The sequence below is a fragment of the Aythya fuligula genome, chromosome 1, assembly GCF_009819795.1.
Source record: "Aythya fuligula isolate bAytFul2 chromosome 1, bAytFul2.pri, whole genome shotgun sequence".
Taxonomy (NCBI): Eukaryota; Metazoa; Chordata; class Aves; order Anseriformes; family Anatidae; genus Aythya; species Aythya fuligula.
The window spans coordinates 175,630,369-175,644,964 of record NC_045559.1 but is presented as its reverse complement, the minus strand read 5'-3'; the positions used below and the strand labels follow the sequence as shown (position 1 = coordinate 175,644,964).

At 37.5% G+C, this 14,596-nt stretch overlaps 1 protein-coding gene across 8 annotated transcripts in view; it reads right to left on the bottom strand.

Annotated features, from left to right (window-relative positions):
- DGKH (diacylglycerol kinase eta) overlaps positions 1-14,596 on the bottom strand; it is a 156,982-nt gene that overhangs the window by 332 nt on the left and 142,054 nt on the right. For 5 of the 8 annotated variants that reach the window (XM_032189987.1, XM_032189962.1, XM_032189972.1 and 2 more), the window contains 4 exons: positions 13,559-13,651; positions 7,929-8,048; positions 7,498-7,606; positions 5,930-6,060 (listed from right to left, as the gene is read on the bottom strand). In XM_032189987.1, the coding sequence (XP_032045878.1) occupies positions 5,930-6,060; positions 7,498-7,606; positions 7,929-8,048; positions 13,559-13,651 (453 nt within the window). The remainder of the gene's footprint in view (positions 1-5,929; positions 6,061-7,497; positions 7,607-7,928; positions 8,049-13,558; positions 13,652-14,596) is intronic. The other 3 variants (XM_032190012.1, XM_032190004.1, XM_032190020.1) reach the window with 1 other exon arrangement.

Below are 14,596 nucleotides of genomic sequence, written 5' to 3'. Positions count from 1 at the left end.
AGAAAGAGAAAGAGAAAAAAAGAAAAAGAAGAAAGTTTATTTACAAAAATGAAAAAAAGTCAACAATTACAATCTAGCCATGCAACAGATGTCTAGAAATGTGCTAACTGCAATCAACATTAACTGGAAAAGATTCTATGGCACTAGCAAGTGTTGCTTAACAAAAACAATCCAACAAAAACAACTGCTTAGAGCATACAATGAATCTCTGTCTGGCAGATGGAAAAATACTTACCTGCAACAATCATAACCCAAAGCACTGCAATATCTTTCAAAAACATCTTTTGCTTGACTTCTAAGTACATATCCTTTCACAGTTTCTGAAGAAAAAGAACAATCTCCCCCTCCTCTCTAATACAGCAATCAAATGCTCAGTAGGATGTGATGGATTAGAGCTGTCCAGCAATGTCACTTGATCTGTGGCCCTATGATGCCTGTCTTAATCAACAAGCAACACATCCCCAGTTTCTCCACGGAAAGTGGAAATGACATCTACAGGCATGTAGGACAACTTCCCTTTAGAGAGCAATAGAAAACGTAAGCGTTTGGTTTTCATTCTAAAAAGGTTGTCTCCTGATGTGGATATCCACGATAACTAGAGAGCTGGGATAAATATTCTCAGAGAGATGTCAGTCACATCCCAAAGGAAAATATAAAAAGCAGAAATACAAATCTCTTTGTAGCCACCACTGAAGCAATCATATCAGTTGAAATATTTCTAATATTGTTTTTTTTTGAACCCATCTCTGTATGAGTGACAACAGACAATAAATTTTTGCAGCAAAACTCTTCCAGCATTAATAACAGCTTTAACAACATCCTTTTTCAATTTTTACTGGTCCAATGGTCAGAGGAACAGAATGGGATGCCCAGCTGTGCTAATGATCCCCAAATGCACTAATGAATTTTCATCTCAGTTTGGTGGAAATCTTCTGTTATCTGTAAAATACAGCTTTGAAAAAACTCTAAAATCCTTGTGTTGTTCATGCTGAGCAAGTGGCATACTCAAATAGTAGTCCTTTGTAAAATAAACATTATATAAATACATTGTGATTAAATAAAAGTCTTAGCAAAATTCACTATCTATTCCTTTGGAATAAAAATCCTTTAATTTTAGTAGGAAAATGTTCCATTATGAAGACATAGAAAAGAGTGGAATTAAGCAGCTTGAAATAATTATTTTTATACAGATTGAAAAATGAAACCATATATATCATTCTGTGCACACTTTACACAAAGGCTACATCTACCTTTCTACAGCCACAGAAACCTCAAAAAATCTGCACTGCATATTATTTGAAAGTGTTAATATGAAATTCATTTAGCATTTCTCCAAAACAAGAAGGTTGGTAAGATGGGCATGAATTATTTTAGAGTAAATGCATGGATTGAACAGATGGATTAATTTTCAGAGTCAAGATTGAATTCTCGTTATGCCAGAAAGTATTAAAAAAAAAGGGGGGGGGGGCTGTTTTTTAGTAGAAAACCGACAATACTTCACTATCCATTACAGAACTTTGGAATGTACATGTCAGCTTTTAAGAGTCCACAATGTACTCAAGAAAGTCCCCAAACCAAGTGCTATTCATAAACCTATCAGAAGAAAAAAAAAAAAATAAAAAAGATTTTTCCACATCACATCCATTTATATCTTGTTTCCACTAATGAGTGGTCACCTAAGCTAAAATTAAATTAAATTAAATTAAAAGTAATACCAATTTTTAAGTTAAGATGTGGGCAAACTGGTTAAAATTATCCAACAATGATATTAACCATTTTCATTATAGATTTGGAGTAGAAAAATCTTTTCTTACTTATGTAAAACTTAATTTTCCAATTAAACAAAATTATTCATGACTATTGAAACTACTGAAATATCCCAGTTGCTCTGTGGCAGAAATTCTATCTAAAGAAACACCTGTGTGATACTTTCCAAACCATGAGAAACCACATGTGTTAAAGGTTAAGAACTTCCAGATTTTTCAGAAAACAAACAACAAAGAAAGAATATTATTCAAGTCCCAAAAACCTTAGCCATTTTTCCCAGCAACTTTTATAACTTATCATCAACGCTCTGACATTACAGAGACAAGAAATGTTAGTATCAATTCCATCCTGAGTGACATTGCTATAACGTAGCTGAGACCAACAAGTCTTAAGAGACTTATTGCAATTCTGGGGACCGTTTTGTTAAATCCTGCCACACAATAAATAAATAAATAAATAAATAAATAAATAAATAAATATCGATGCTTGTGTAACAGCCTGGATTGAAGGAAATTAATGTTATACATTCCTGGCAGTAGATATTATCTAGTATTCCCAGTTTACTACTGACGCAGGAACGTTTGCAGAAGTTCTCTCATCTCAGACTGATGATGGGTCTGCCACAGCAGCCATCGTTCCCAAAATTATCTCCAAAATCTCAGCTTTAAAGTCAAGACTCTAGCCAGAGTCTGAGGAAGAAAACAGACTTTTTTCCCCAGCTATGGACTTAAAACTACAGGATCACCTCTCCTTACGCTCTCCCTACAAACTTTACCATTCTTATGCCTCTGGCAGATATGACTCAAAAAAAATAATAAAATAAAATAAAATAAATACAATAAAATAAAATAAAATAAAATAAAATAAAATAGGACAAGAAGAAGCTGATTAAAATTCTTGCAACAACTTTCAGGAGTTCTTCATCTGCATTACCCAACTGTGATTAGCCCCATCTGCTTAGCCAACAGTACATTCATTCCAGGTTTGCCTGGCAGATTTTGCTAAAATGTATAAAGAGTGTAAAACAACCAAGCAATTTATATAAAAATTCCTGTATCTTCCAGATCAGAAACCTACCCTACTTGCGTTCCCAGTGTCAAAAGAAATCATGCATGTCTGAAGTCTAGCAAATCTTACAAACCAATTTCTGTACAAAAACTTTTCCAAAATGCACTACTACCAAAGACAGAGATGAAATGCCAGTCCTCAGCACAGACTTCAGCTTAACACTCACTCCTCCTTAAGCTGGCAAGAGATGTGGAAAACCTTCAAGGAAACCAAGGTTGCTCTGGAGTTCTAAGGAGATGTCACCCTAGTCCTACCAAATGTGTTGCAGTTCTAATTATTGCCATGTTACATGCATACAGAATCACAGAATCATCTAGGTTGGAAGAGACCTCCAAGATCATCTAGTCCAACCTCTGACCTAACACTATCAAGTTCTTCACTAAACCATATCACTAAGCTTTACATCTAAATGTCTTCTAAAGACCTCCAGGGATCTTGACTCGCCATATGCGAACCTAGAGAGGCTCAACAAGGGCAAGTGCCAGGTGCTGCATCTGGGTCAGGGCAATCCCAGTCATGAGCACAGACTGGGAGAAGAGCTCACTGAGAACAGCCCTGAGGAGAAGGACTTGGATGCTATGGTGGCCAAAAAGCTGGACAGCAGCCAGCAGTGTGTGCCTGCAGCCCAGCAGGCCAACTGCGTCCTGGGCTGCACCCCCAGAGGGGTGGGCAGCAGGGCAGGGAGGGGATTGTGCCCCTCTGCTCTGCCCTTGTGAGGCCCCACCTGGAGTGCTGCGTGAGTTTCATCAAAACCTTCTCCTTACTGCTTTTTATCTCTACTTTTGACCATAGAAAAGCGGGCCCAGAGAATTCGATTAAAATCAGAGAATCACAAAACTGAAAATGGGCAACTATTTTTCCTGTTGTACACCTGAGAGGTCATAGAGGTAACTATAGCACATGGATTAAGAGACTGTGAATCAATGACTATGCAATTTAGTTTGATAGGAAGCACAAGCCTTGCATGGGAGGAGAAGCTGTAGACAGACTATCGCTCACAGAAGCACTGAAGGCTCATCAGCACATCTCAATAGCCAAACAGAGGACAAATTAGCAGGGCAGCTTGTGATATGTTCCTCATTTTCTAGGGATCGCATTATACATCTTGACACCAGCTCAGGTCACTGGGCAGAAAACTGCAGGGTCCCTGAGACATCCTTAATTAGCTACCTGCAGAGATCAGGCCCCAGATGCAATGAGCAAGATGAGTGCTCAACTCTGCTATTTAAATTTAGTGTTGCTCCACAGATTGCAAGCCATGCTTGGCCAAAAGCTTGGCCTATCTTATAAAAAGTACTACTTTAGAAGTTTCCAGCTCTGATAACAAGCAGAAGGGACAATTTTAATGCAAGACTTCCACTTGCCCAGATACGCACAGCAACTTAAATCCTACTTAAATTATTCAAGACAGTAGAAGTCTTTCTCTGTGTAGACTCTAAGACAAATTTCAGGGTGTTAGCCTTTGTGATGGGGTTTCACTTAGGCTGAATCCTCATCTGTCTTAGTAACAGAGAGAACAGGTTGATGATTACTCTGCTGCTGTTATTTACTTGGTTGAAGTGCCAGTCTTCTGGGTATGTAGTCAGATTGGTACCTATTAGGGGCCTGAAACCATGCCTAGTTTGACAATGGTCTTACCCAACATTTCTGGCAGTTGATGATCTTTGTAGGTCCCTTTCAGCTGAACCATTCTACTTATCCCAACAAATTTGGTATCTCGTTTTTATTAAGATTCCTTAACATTTTAGCAAAACTTTGCATTGTATTTTGCAGAATATCCCAGTCAAGCTTTACATTTGTTCAGTGACCATTGAGAAAAAGAACTTGTAATATCCATCATTGGAACATTGTGGTGGGTTGCTTGGACAGTTTTGTTCATGGAGGGACTGTACTATCCTGAAAGAAAGGAAATTAACTTCCATGGAGAGAAGCTTAGGTGATCTAATATCAAAAGGGTAAAATAACAGGCAACAGCTAAAGACATCCTATCAGATGCAACTATCTTGAGCAGCTACAGTCTACTGCAAAAGTCACACAACGTAAGCACTACATTATAGTGTCAGGATTTCAAACTATGTAAGAAACTTTATGAAAAATGGCACATGTATATGAAAGTATTGCCCATATCAGGAGACTACTGCACTGTGACTACAGCAATGACTTGCACTCTAAACATAAATGTTTGCAATTTATATAATATCCTATTTCCTCTCTTACGTGCTAAAAGCAGTTGCAAAACACATTATCAAGAACTCATTACTACTGAGTTCCTGGAAAAACTAATGTAATGAATCCCCAAAGATGTAGCCTCTATTACATATAATGGATGCACTTAAGTCATTCTTGAAAAAGACCAGCAAGCTCAAGTAACAGCCTCAGACTGCTACGTAACATTTCTCCCTGCAAAACTTACCAATCTGAACTCAGAGGAAGGAAGTTTTAGGATATTTGAGACAGTCAGAAAGACAAAATAAAATGTTCTTTTTTAAGTCTATATAGTTAAAATCAGGCAGAGATCAGCTGAGGATGAGAAAATCTACTGCGAAAGTCTACTTTGACATAAAAACACCAATACCATTCAAGTCCAACACCACAGTTTATTAAGCTGCTCATCTCTCTCACATCAACTTTATCCAGTATACATACAACAGATCACTGGAAGCAGGTGAGCTGCTTGCAGCTGCTGACCTTCGTGGGAGATATATTCAAGATTATTATCACCAGCTTAATAAACTGATCCACACTGATCCTGTTTAATGGAAACAGTGATCTCTTGAAGATAACATTATATTACGCTGATGTCAGTAAGATATCAAACATGCTTTTCCTATGCCTTCTGACATAAACTATAATGCTATCATTCTACATAAGGTGCAAAAAAGGAAATTTCTGATAACACAGATATTCTTGGTAGCGAGTACAATTCAGCACTTAAGAAATTCAGGCCAAAGGACAGCGCATATTAGTTTATTGCATATTTGCACAGTGTAAGCCAAGCTACAAGCACATAACAAGTGCAGGGAAAGAAGAAAAGTTGGTTGTTGTTTTGTCAAAGAAAATGGTCAATAGCAGAAAAGTAGCACAAAGGAAATACCTTAAGATCTCGCCTTTCCAGATGTAAAAGCTCAGAGCCTCGGATGTCATGGCTGATGAAGATTTCTTTGTACTCTCCCAAACTGAGCAGATCCAGCCAAGCAGCAACTTCATCTGTGCCCCATTTTTGAACTACCAAAGTTAAGAGCAAAACCCCCTTAATTTCTACATGCTCAAATGCATTACAAGCAAAGGTTAGGCCAAAGAGAGTGGAAAACAGAGTAGAATTGCCGTGCTAGCAAAGGGAAAGGTTAGAGGTGTCATTTCCAGAAAAAACGACAATTTCCTTTATACATGCAGGTTACAGGTTAGCAGTTAACATGAGAAAGTATCTAAACAAAGTTGGGGTTCTTTGCTTTGCAGCCATGCTTTCAGCTTTACTACAGTTTCTTCAGTAAAGCCTTTAAAACCTCATGTCCCAACAAATTCGCATTAAACAATCTTAGGATCAGTGACGCAAAGTCTAATGTTCTGCTTTATACCATTAATTTATTAGTAGTCATCCAGGAAGAGGAGAAGCCTTCAAAACTAATCAACATGTAAAATTAATATATAAACCATACCTCAGATATAGCAATGGCAGCAAGCAAGTCCAGTTTTAATTAACAATTTCTAGTATTAATTAATGCTACAAGTATTCTTTAAACTATTGTGTTACATGGGTCATTAATAAGCTCTCTGTAAAACATTGTTCTCTAAGGTTAGTTGCCCACATTAGTCCTAATAAAAGCACATTTATTGAAAAAAAAAAGCTATGCTACTTATTGCTATAATTTTGCAACTTTGTTCAATGCTGCTTTAGTTTTAAAGTGAAGTCAATCTGAAGTCTAATCTGACACTAAAGTCTAGTCAACAATGGCAAAATTTTGCAGATTAAAAACATTAAAAACACAAAGATGTAGGAACAGTTTTAGGGCCATCTGATCACTGATTAACTCCTGGACATAATATTAAGGAAGTAACTTCATGGATAATGGTGGGAAGAGAGGAGAGTGGAGTTTGTTCAAATTCTACTAATTAAAAGATCAATATTGACTATCATGGCTTTTTGTTTGACTTGCCTAAATCGCTGAACTTGAAAACCACCTGAAATTTAAGACTAACTGGTTAATTAAACCAGTGTGATAAAGGTATTGCACAGCTCCTGAAACTAACCTGAAAAACCTGAATTGGAGCTTCACAGGGAAATTGTGGGTCTACATATGGCTTATATTGCTATGAGTTAATCAACTGCAACCACCAGCAATGACATAGGTCCTGTTTCGTGATAAAACAGTAGCTATCTAAATATTTTTGCAGTAGTTCTTTGGTTCACCTGGAAGTCATGGGGTCCTACTGAATACTTTCTAAATGCATTGAAGGAATGTTCATCCTACTAAAGACGCCAGTTAGTTCAGTTGCCTCTCAATTTATCAGGGTCAGGACTTTACACTTAGGTAGAGCACATAATTTCAACTCTCACTAAAAATATGAAACAAACAAACAAAAAAAACAACCAACCCACAGACAAACACAAAATCACATTTTCCCCAAATGTTATTATTTTTCTTGTAATTTCAAAACACATACCAGGCTGAGGGCTGGTCTTATGCTTCTGAATTTTTTCTTTTTTAAACTTTGGCACTATGCGAAACACTGTACTTCTGTTGTTTCTTTTAGCATAATCCAAAGGAGGATCCTGGATGAAAGAAAAACATAGTTACCTTTAATTAACAGAAAACAACACTTAAATTACATACTTGAGATGGTTTTATTTCTGCAAAGAATTATGTAAGGATTTAACTCCATACTAGTTTCATTTGCTAAATAAACATTTGAAGCCTTTTCAGTTCATAAGAGGGAACAGAATACAAAAAAAAAAATGCCCTAAGCTCTGGGCTTGCTCACAGAAGACAGAAATGATCTGGCATCATTACTGAAATTGCCTCTCCACATTATGAGTCTAACTTACTCTTAAAAATAAAGTTTAATTAGAAACAGAAAGTATTAATCAAACTCACCTCATCATCATTAGGTTGAAAAACATAATAAAGCCAAGGTATCTCAGCAAGTTTTCTCAACTCTGTCTCCACGCTGTGCAAAGCATCAGACAGCAGCTCTTCGTGGGGAGCTTCTAACTGCTGTTTATAAATAGGCCAGAAAAATAGTACTTTAAGATTTGTTACCATATAACTTTTTATATCAGAATATGTTGTTACTACACACAAACAGATGACTACATTGCAGCAAATGTAAATGAAAAATGTGAAAACATGTCTTACCAACTTAAATTTTCCTTCAGAGGCATTTCAAACCACTCTGACTCTACATTTAGTATAGACCCATTCGCCACGCTCGTGAGTCTTCACAGAACAAAAGTTATCTGATAACACCGACACCAGAACACAACATTGGAAATGGTAGCTTCTAGCACAAGGGAGTAAAAAGCTGACCAGAAGGACAATAGCCTGGAAAGTCTTTGTACGAAACGTGATGTTAAAAAAAAATAAAAAATGGGAAGATGGTAGTAAGCCCAAGTTATTATTTGTAGATTTCTTCATATGATAGAACACTCTTACGTGGTCAGGTAAGAGGAAATGTGCCATTGATTCGTGAGTGCTAAGGCACTCAAGAATCTCATGGAATGGATTTCCAAGGCATTCCATTCCCAAAGACATCCCATTCGCAAAGGCATTCCACTGGTGATATGAGATCTGAACTACCCTTCTTAATAGGTGAGACATGGGGCCACTTCAGCCACTACTGCTGGCTGAAGGTGTGAAAGAACAGGCAACAGGCATGGAAGGGGAACGGGACTGCAGCCTACCAAGGGGAGACAAAAAGCCAAAGTGAAGGCCAAAGAGGAAATGAAAGTATAAAAAGCTTGGGACTTATTGACCTATGGGAATTTGGCTCTATCAGCACTTTGAGAATCCTATGGATATATCAGTTTTCCTCTGAATCTCAGTCAGAAAACCACATTCTGCAGCTGTTGTGTAAGTGGAATTTGTGTGGAAAGGGTAAGGCAAACAGCTCATCCAACACAAAGCTGTTTTGGGCTTATCTGGGGTTGCTGAAGCCCCGTTTTGAGATAAAGTGTTGAATACTGGAACAAGTTGCTTGGAATCACTGAGTAAGCAATCTGAACATCCATTTTTCTCTTTGAAGTAAAAGTAGGCCCAAAGCAGTTCAGAATATCTTTTTGAAAAGATCTAATGAAGTTATGTACAAACGAATCCATTTTTAAAATGGATTTTTAAGAGCATCTTTGATCTCCAGTGCTGGAAAAAGATTTTGACTTCTTAGGTTTTTGGAGATAAATTACAAGTCCCCACTAATTTATCCTACCTAACAGAAACTTTTTTTTTCTTCAATAGCTTGCATATATTACCACTTTTCAGAGCGGAGACCATCATTAGTAAGATATCACTCTTTAGTATAGTTATATTGGAAATATTAGCTCCTTCTTGCTACAGTGTTCTTTTTTCTTCTGAAGTCCACAGAACTCAGGGAGAGAATTCAATCCCTATAAGCAGACTGATCTTTCTTTTGCCTTACATTTTTTCCATTTGAATGTTTAGATAATTTTGAGGATGATCCGTTTGTCTTTGAAGAAGTTACAAATTTTCTTGTGTTTTCATTTTTTAAAAATTGTTTATGAAGTCTTGTATTTTTATATAAATGACTGAAGCTCTCTCTCAATAAGCACTTATCTAATTGCTTGATTCTCAAAGGGAAATGTTTTGCTTAGGACCAAGAAACCCTCAGTCGATGGTGAGAAAGTTTATTCATTAGAAATACAGTGCAGTTCTGGTAAAGGAGTCATCAAATTTAGGGTAAATTCTCCTGCTAGGAAAAGCTTCTTATATCCAAGTTTAAAGATGTTTAAAGATGTTTTAGATGTTTAAAGTAAAGGATTTTTCAGTTTCTTCCCAACTAAAATTTTTCACGTGATGATATTTGATTTCAGTGAGTTCAGATCCTTTCATTCAACTGAAACAAATGTTGTACTTGTCCCTTAGTATAATGTAAAATAGTGCTCTGTTCCAAATTGGAAACGCTTTTGAAAAAGTAAAAAGTGAAACAGTGCATTCATCTACCTGGAGTTCTTTAAAGTCTTTGAGCCGGTACCAATATGACATCCTTTTCTCTAAACTGGTGAGATACGGATTTGAAGGGTGGACAAGAATAGGCTGAATGGCTGCAGTCAGAGATGCAGTCAACAGCTCAATGCCCAGGTGGAGGCCAGTGATGAGTGGTATCACTCAGGGGGCTGTCTTAGGACCGGTGCTTTTTAGTATCTTTATCACATGGGTGACAGGCAGACAATGTTAAGCAGACAATGACAGGAAAAGGGGGAATGGTTTTAAATGAAAAGATGGGAGATTTAGATTAGATATTAGGAGGAAAGTCTTCACTCAGGGAATGGTGAGGCACTGAAACAGGTTGTCCAGAGAAGTTGTGGATGCCCCATCCCTGAAATTGCTTAAGGCCAAGTTCAATAAGACTCTGGGCAACCTAATGTCGTGGGTGGTATCCCCATCATGGTAGAGGGGTTGGAACTAGATGATCTTTAAGGTCCCTTCCAACCCAAGACATTCTAATAATTTGGTAAATATCTGCACGAAACATAACTACATTTCTTTTTTTTTTTTTTTCCAAACCGTATTTCAGCTATAACTATCTGTGAGATTCCACAAATCACCTTCATTGTCCCATCTTTTCATTTACCTAAAAATGGTATTTATATCTAATTCACCCTTTGATGTCACGCAGCTAATACTGTCATATGAAATTGGTTAATGTTATCTTACAGGAGGTGGCAAGAATCAGTCTCCTTGTATATGCATTTACATTTCTTGTCTCCTTATAATGGAAATACTCAGAGCTGGTAAACAGCATCCAGAGAAAAAGCTTACCAAGTAGCATATGCAAGGGAGGCATCAATTGACAGCTATAGGGAGCTTTGATCACAGATGAGAGGGTAGGGGATTATTGAAAAAAAAAAAAAAAAAGTAAGATATTAAAGAAAAAATGTCTATCTTTGTCACGGGAGAAAGACTGGAGAACAGTGTTTGATAGAACAGCAGAAGCCAGATCAAGCAACACCTTACACTTCATCTGTTTCTAATCAAAGTGAGGAACCAACATACACGTAGCTTTTGCATTTATAAAATATGTGCCAATAAGGCTGCAATGGTGCCTTGTTATTGTAACTGTGGAATACTATTCTGAGTAAGAAAAGTAATGAAATAAAAGAATGCTGTCAAATGAGTGTAATGCACATTTCTGGAAGATACCTAGGTAACTTCCAAACAACCTTTTTATTAAATAAATATATTTTGTGTAGACCCATGAAGACATATGCATAGACCATAATGAGAAACAGAAATAAAATATGCAAAAATCAGACACAGACAAATGAATCAAATTAAGTTTAGGAGTTTGAACACTGGATCAGCTCAACGACACAATGAGAGCACAATGAGAGGTAATGTTTCAGTTGGAGAGTTTCCATAATAACATTATGCCTAGATTGCCTTGATAAATTACACTAGTCCTAGTATTGCATCAGCAACATAAACCTTTTCCTCTAATTCCTCTTCCCAAACTATTTTAAAAATTAAACAATTTTCTCTATCAATTCCTCACTCAACCTCAAATGGGGGATTAGTAATAGCCATCTGGAGGAAAAAAAAAAAAAAAAAAGAAGAAAAACGCCAGTAGGTATTTTTCCCATGTCTTGAACAAAATCAATTAATGAATATTTTTCCCTTTTAAAACTTCATAAAATAGATCATATAAGCCTAATCTATAACTATTTTATTAAATGAGGAGGTGCTCTTGACTCTCTGGACAGACAAGAGACCTTGCAGAGGGATCTAGACAGACTGGAACATTGTACAATCATCAATGGCATCGTTTGGCAAAGTAGGAAGATGATCTTGGAGGTCTTTTCCAACCCTAATGATTCTATGATTGGAAAATGTGAGATTCTGCACCAGGGACAGACTAATGCTGGACACAGGCACAGACTGGGAGATGTGTGGCTGGAAAGTAGTTGTGCAGAAAGGGAGCTGGGGCTGCTGGTCGCCAGTTGGCTTAACATAAGCCAGCAGTGTGCCCTGGCAAACCAGGAGAGCAAAACTGGTCAAAAGAGGTGATTATCCCACAGTAATTAGCATTGGCACAGCCTCCCCTTCAATATTGTGTGCAGTTCTGGGCTACACAATGTAAAAAGAGTGTTAGGTTCCTTGAATGTCCAAAGGAGGGCAACAATAAGCAATTGTTAATAGGGCTGGAAGGCATTAGCTGCGAGGAGAGGCTGAGGACACCTGAGGTGTCTACTCTGGAGAAGAAGAGGTTAGGAGGCAACCTTATTGCTCCCTAACAACTTCCTGAGGAGGGGAGGTGGAGAGGGAGTTGACCATCTCTTCTCTCCAGTAACAAATGATAGAACATGTGGGAACAGCACAAAGCTGCACCGGGGAGGTTCAGACTGGATATTAGGAAACATTTCTTTACCGTGAGGGTGGTCAGACACTGGAACAGGCTTCCTAGAAAGGCAGTTAATGTCCCATGCCTGCCAGTGTTCAAGAACAATTTGGATAATGCCCTTATTAACATGCTTTAAATCTCAGTTAGCCCTGAAGTGGTCAGGCAGTTGGACTTTGTGATCTTTGTAGGTCCCTTCCAATTAACCTATTCTATTCTATTTCTAGAACTTAAGTGGTTATTAGCCTTTAGGCCACATATTAATGCTTGTTACTGTAGAATGGACTTGTACCATTTTCACATGCAGGTTCACATCCAAACCTGCCCCAGTATGTTTCACACCTGAACTCAGACAAACTGGTATATTCCTACTGATATCCATTTTTAATTACAACATTCAAATCAACCATAAGGTACCAATACATCTGTTTCCAAATCCAAAGAAAATATATCTGTTCCTACTGAGTAATCTTGTTACTGTAAAACTGGACCAGCATAGAAAACCTGACATCTTTCTTCTCTTCACAATTTCAGATAAATGAATTTTCTAATTATGTATCCAGCTACAGCTATTCTTAAGCAGTCTTCGTCATTTTAAGGACAGAAACACTAGCCAAAGGAGATGAAGCAAAGTCCGTAAGTACCATCAGAGGTCTCTTGAACACTTATCAGTTAAAGGTTATAAAATAATTCCTGCTAGGTATTAGAACAAGGGTGAGATTTACTTGACCAAATTAGATCTGTAGAATAGCCGTCACTCCCAGTTCTATTTAAATTCTGAAGATGGTCCATAATAGAACTCCAGAAGTTTTCTTACATGCTAAACTTCCAAAAGATGATTTATCTTTTTCTAAGATAAGCCTCCAAGACATCTGGGGGTGAATCAGCCTCAACAGATATATTTATTTTTCTCCACTGACTATTGAAGAGCAGCCCAGGCAATGACTTTTAGATATGTCAAGTGAGGGAAGATGGACACCAACCTAGGACAAGAATTTGTAACTTATTCTGCTTCCAGCCACAAATGCAGTGTACTATCTTCCATCTGGCCTTACAGAGCTGCTTATAACACATCTTAAATTCCGTGTTAGTATGCTAGATCAAAGAATGGATCACATCAAGTATGAGGGAATAAAATAACATTTTGTCACCTTACCAAAGGAACTCTTCCTACTAGCAGGGATTCAGTTTCATTATGTAAGGCCTTCACATTGACGGCTATCTCCATGGCAGTGTTTCTGGTAAGGCTCTGGGGAATAAGAAGCATAAAAATTGTTTGATGGGATGCTAGTTGGTCTGAGAATAAGCACTTTGGGCTTACAGCATATACTGTGTATTCTTCTAGGATAAAGACATCAATTTAGCTCTACATGGCAAACTTCTTCAGCATTGAGATCACAAAAAAAGAAAAATATACTATTTATTTACTGTCTTTTCCCCAACTTTATTTAATATGACCTTATACAATCACAAAGGTCCAGTGACAAGACACCTGTGAGAAGAATCCATGACTTTTATGGATGGCAAAGGCCAACAGAGAAGCTGTGGGCCTCTTTTAACAGATCATTGACACAAATCATTCACCTTTATCTTAGCAGAAGTAAACTGCTAGTCATACTTTAAGGAGCACAGGTTAACTAACATATTTACCACAGATAAGCTTAGGTCAGTTAAAATTACATAAATAGACTGCCTAATTAATAATCTTTGGGTCCAACCCCTGCAAACACACAGATTGCCTAGTGCAAAGAGAGACTTAGTTGCCTTTCTCCCCTTTCTATATTCTCTGCATAACGTTTGGATAAACAATTAAGTGTGAAAATTTCTATGAAAACATTCATAAGAATTGACTTGTGTGTAGTAATATCATTTGTTGAGCCTTCATCATGCCTGTACTCCGTGTCTGGAGATATGCCTACACTGTTGTCTGCTGATGTCAGCTTAATTTGGCTATTGTTTTTGCTACTTGCTGACACGAGCTTGATTTACTTGTGCTCAGAACTACAAGAGCACACCATCTTGCTTGACTAATATACATGCTGCCGCATCACTTCAGGATGAATGCCCCTGGCTGTGGATTTCCACTGCAGATGGAGTGAATTCTTGACTTCTTGCAAAAGACAACAGACATACTTTCACCATGCCCCTCATTCAATCTTCCTTTTGGTTACTCCCACACCACAACAAAACTCAG